At 38.3% G+C, this 5,000-nt stretch overlaps 1 protein-coding gene across 12 annotated transcripts in view; it reads left to right on the top strand.

The window, feature by feature from the left end:
- Nucleotides 1-5,000, top strand: part of FOXP2 (forkhead box P2) — a 398,909-nt gene that overhangs the window by 352,486 nt on the left and 41,423 nt on the right. For all 12 annotated transcript variants that reach the window (XM_077783452.1, XM_077783451.1, XM_077783445.1 and 9 more), the window contains 2 exons: nucleotides 2,416-2,503; nucleotides 4,934-5,000. The exon at nucleotides 4,934-5,000 is cut by the window's right edge. In XM_077783452.1, coding sequence (XP_077639578.1) covers nucleotides 2,416-2,503; nucleotides 4,934-5,000 — 155 coding nt within the window. The remainder of the gene's footprint in view (nucleotides 1-2,415; nucleotides 2,504-4,933) is intronic.

Raw genomic sequence — 5,000 nt, 5'->3', positions numbered from 1 at the left:
CAACAAACCTTTTCCAGCCTTGGAGGAAATTATTTCCAGCCTTCTGAAGGAAAAAATGTATTTCGGTCTTGATAGATTGACACATACTGGACCCTGGCAGTGAAGCAACTTAATACAGAGAAAAGTTATTTTAGAGGTTTTTAAAAATGTATTAGACCTAGTTTTTCTTTAACAATATTGCCTGTACATGCATGATAAATAACACAAGCCTACTTCATAGGCAAGAAAGATCAGAAAAAAAAATTCTTAAAACAAGTTTTACACTCTTACTGTTTCCATAAGTAGCTTTGCTCCAAAATGCACAGCAAAATGCACAGTAAAAGTATGGTGTAAAAAAATGTGTGTATCTCACAAGTTTCTGAAGATTACTGTGTTAACTCTCAAGAAACTTGCAACATACTCCCAAGTTACCGTGTAATCATATTGGAATTACATTACACTGGACTTTCTTCTCCCACACTGCATACTGCTGTTACATTTAAAGTTCCTCAGGGCAAGGACTATGTCTGTATCTATTTTGTAAGGTGCTATGCAAACATATGGTGTTGTAATAACTAATAAATAATCATGAGTATGCAGTAGCCTCAGACCTGGTCTGGGAGATCTTTTACACTTGTACTCTTGCTTACGCTCATATTATCCCCATGTACTTGTGAGCATGCATGTGGAAACATGTGTACATGTGTGCATGTGGAAGCACAGTGTACTGCTGTGCACTGGTGATAGTGGCAATGATGCAGAGGTAAAACCTGTCTTCAGACCTTTTTCTGGCAATTTTGTACCCAATTAACTGAAAATATTAAACCATTACGTTAACAGGCCATGCACTATCATGCCTGTGTAATTGAGGGACTAAAATTCTTCTGAATCAAAATTTTGGAAAACAAGTGAATGGGATGTTCTGAGCAATTACCTGCTTTTTAAACTGATTGTGCATTTTTGCATCAATGGGAGGATGAAGTCAGTTACTTTGCAAATAAATAAATTATAGGTTTTATGGCTCACATAAAGGAAATGTGTCCTTGGTGATGCTTGAACTTAGTATAAACTACCTAGCAAGTTACATGTGTATTCTTAAAGAATTTTATATTAAAAGAATGAACAAAACCTTTGACAATTACTTAACATCTCTTCCTCAGCCATCCCTGTTTCAAGAATAGCAGAACATTTTACTCACCTGAAAACTATCATAGGGTCCTTAGCCTGTGAATTCATGATTTAAAAGACACAGATGTCAATAGAAGTGATACAGTCACTGTATTTTCCCACTATTTCTAACAAATACATTTTCCCCATATATTAACAATCAAATGACTGCACAGGTCTCTGATTAATTCTGCTAGAAAAGAAAAAGAAGATACATTTCCTCCATGGTATAGAAAACTTAGTTCTTATAACTGTGAGACCATCTGTGACTCCCATCTTTGCAAAGCTTTCCCCTCATGCCTACAGTGGAAATAGCCAGTAAATCTGCATTTACAGGCAGAACTCCTTTGCTCCTATTTCTTCTTTAACCTGATCCTTATGTTTTCTTCTCCATGGAACAGAAAGCCCACTACTAAAGCTCTAAAAGGACTTCTTGATCCTGGAAGAAAGAGATAAGAAAATGGACACATAATCCTTCAAAAAATATTATTTGATCTTTGTAAATTTATGCTCAATTGAGATGTCTGGAGGACAGCCATTTGGGTCTGGGCTGAACTTGAGTTTCAGGCAGCTGCTCATTGAGGTCCTCTTTCCCTGTTGCAGAGTGTGTTTTTTGTTTTGATAAGCTCACCTGTGTAGCCTGAACCTTTCCCAGGAAGCTTGTTGTGTTAATAAAGTGTATAGCTGGTCCTTTCTTTGCCTCTACCTCACACACTTTTCTTCATACTGAGAGAGGCAATCACTTCCATCATCCTCAGAGTCTACTTCTAGAAACTGCATTGAAATTTGGCTGTTCCCCTGCAGCTCTGATTTTGGGGAGGAGGAGTGGATGTTCTCTTGTTGCTTAATGATTGAAGAAGAGCAGATAGAGAAATCTTAACAAAGTCTACATTAATTCTCAGTATTTAGAGCAGTCTAAAAGCAGTTATATCTTTTGAAGACTCATTTGTAAGGTGATTGTCTTCATCTGCAACAGCAATAGGGAATGGAAACCAGTTCAGTCATTGTAACAAATATTCATAACTGGTTACACTAGCCCTTAGATGTGATATGTGACCTATGAGATAGAAACTGTGTATGTGACAGTCCTCCCTGGGAAATTTTGTAGAACTAAATGAAATAATCAGTTTTGTTATTTTGTATTGTTTTCTGTATGGCATGCTCTTTCTAGCACAACTACCATTGGAATGAATTAAAGCCATATGTGCAGGAGAGAAAAATGTACTCATAAAGTTATTTCCTCATCTTAACACTGTCTTCCTTCTCTAGGCACCTTAACAATGAACATGCATTGGATGACAGAAGTACTGCTCAGTGTCGGGTGCAAATGCAAGTGGTTCAGCAGTTAGAAATACAGGTTTGTTATAGAGATGTGTTATCCTATTACTTATTTACTGTTAACCTAAACTAAATTGAAAACACTTGCCTTTGTGACTCTAGCTTAAAGACATATGTTTCTTACATTAAATTTGTTGATATTCATGAATAAGGGAGGGTTTGTTACTTAAAGATTTTTCACATTATAAATTATGCAATAATTATCTAACATCAAGATTGTCTACAGTATTTTGCTTGAACTAAGACTCTAATGCTATTCATCACAAATGAAAAACACGGTCCCTGGAGCAAAGACTGGATCCAAGCCATCTTCACATTTTAAAATGCTGGGTCAGGACCCCTCTTCCTTCTTCCCCTTCTGACCCAGTGCTTGTCTGTGCTTTTCTGTGGGATAAAAGACTAGCAGAGCATATCTCCACCCAAAATGCCTCCCAGCTTGATAGGGGCATTTTTCTGCAAGCAAGAAGATGTAATGTCAGACCCACTCAGGAAGGTCTCCAGGGAGTGCCATGCCTCCGACCGCTGGCCCGCAGTGCCCTGTGCGTGCTCTAACCATTAGAGGTCACTGCATGTATGTGAATGCTCCCTTCTGCTTATGCGGGGAGTGATGAGGACCCCTGGGGTCTTCCAGTATTGTGGCTACTCCTACAGGCTACTGAGGTTGGGCACAAGCCTCAGGGGTGACCATGCAGGACACTTGCACCACGCTGTCTCCTCCTGCCCATGCAGCAGTCACGGGGGGGGGGCATGTCTCAGCAGTCCTGTGCCCTTGTGGGCCTGCTCAGGGGAGAAAGAGATGCAACAAGGGACCAAGATTTTTGTCCTTGTTTCTTGCCATGTGTAGAGAAAGAAGTATAACAACTCCTACCTTTCGCACCTTTTTGGAATGTTATCTCACATTTCTCTTTCACATACGAATATTTATTATTCTTTCAGCCGAGGCTTTTTTGGGTCTTTTTTTCTTTAATGCTGGAAATCCAAAACAATGAGAGGAACATACAATAATGTAATTTGTTCTCATTTCTCTTGAAATGAGTGGTTTTTAAACCCAGGTAAAGCTGTTATTTCTTTTATGTTATTTAAGCAATAATGTTAGCTTAATTTGTTTGTTAGGTTTGTTACGAATTTATGAAATGGCAAATAGTATGTGACTAGAACATCACACACATAGAATGAAGCTACACATAATGAGAAGAAGGAACCTTCTTCCCACCTCTTGCCTGAAATGTTCTTTAATAGAATATGCACTTGATCAAATTAAATACCTGCAGTACTAAAGATAGTTCCCTCTCTTCAAATTACTTGCAAGTTGTTTTCCTTTGTCCAGTCTCAGTCTACAGCTCTTGTAAGAGCAAGAACCCTCTGGAAAATGGTAGCATTAAACACCAAGTTTAAGTCTTGTTGCAGTTAATGTTGAAATCATGTTTTAGGTAGCCAGAGCCAAATCACTAGAGTAAAACTTTGAACATTTCTTCTTGCAAACTAGTTTGTGAAAAAAAAAAAAAAAATCTTTTCATGTTGTAAAATACATTTTTCTCTTTTATATTCTGCTATTTTCATCAATAAGTTGCATATTTCAAGTACTTCCTCCTGTTTAATTTTTTACTTTTAATTTGGTACCTTATTTGAACCTGAAACTAGAATTATTTACATAATATATGATCAGAAAACGGTATCAGTTAGGAAAAAGTAGAGGTTTAAGTAACATGATGTTTTTTGAAGGCACCATAGGGCTTCATAGGAATTGTTTACCATTTACAAAGCCTAGGCTGTAATCTAACAGTTGAAGATTTAGCTTGTGCTGTGACCAATTATGCCATTTTTTGCTTTGTCTGACTGCTAGCGAAGTAGGGTCCATCAGTTGTAATGAGACCCAGTGCAGTGTTGATGCCGACTCGATGGCAGAGTTCAGTGTTTCACACTGCCTGGGCTCTGTCACTCTATTGAATTAGATTGATGATGGCAGATTGCAGGGGGCACTAACTGGACCTCAGTGGGAAAGGATGAAGTGTGTAGTCAATCCTGGCAGGCACTGTGCTTTGAGGACCCTTCACCCCTTCACAGCTGTTGGCACTAGTCCATTGCTAACAGTGTCCGCAGGACTTTAAAGCGACACTATGGGCCTTCTAATTTATGGTCTTAGTAACTTGTTACTGTCGAGTCAACTGTGACCTCAATTCTCTTATTGACAAAAAGATGAAGTGCTATTTGTTTTCTCTGACCTTTTAACATATGAAAGGCTATAAAGTTTTTGTTGTTTTTTTTTCTTTCCTTTCTTTCTTTCTATTCCCAAAGTTGCATTTCCTCTTAGATAAGTTTCCACTGACACAGACTTTTATATGCAGGAATCATTACACCAAGACAGGCTCAATGATAAGATGTATCACTGCAGTGAAATAGCTGTATCAGTCATTTCTAAAATGCTTCTGATCCCACTCTTTCTTAACAGCTTTCTAAAGAACGCGAACGTCTTCAAGCAATGATGACCCACTTGCACATGCGACCCTCGGAGCCCA

The sequence above is a fragment of the Lonchura striata genome, chromosome 5 (genome assembly GCF_046129695.1).
Source record: "Lonchura striata isolate bLonStr1 chromosome 5, bLonStr1.mat, whole genome shotgun sequence".
Classification (NCBI taxonomy): Eukaryota; Metazoa; Chordata; class Aves; order Passeriformes; family Estrildidae; genus Lonchura; species Lonchura striata.
This window is presented reverse-complemented; position numbering and strand designations above follow the sequence as displayed.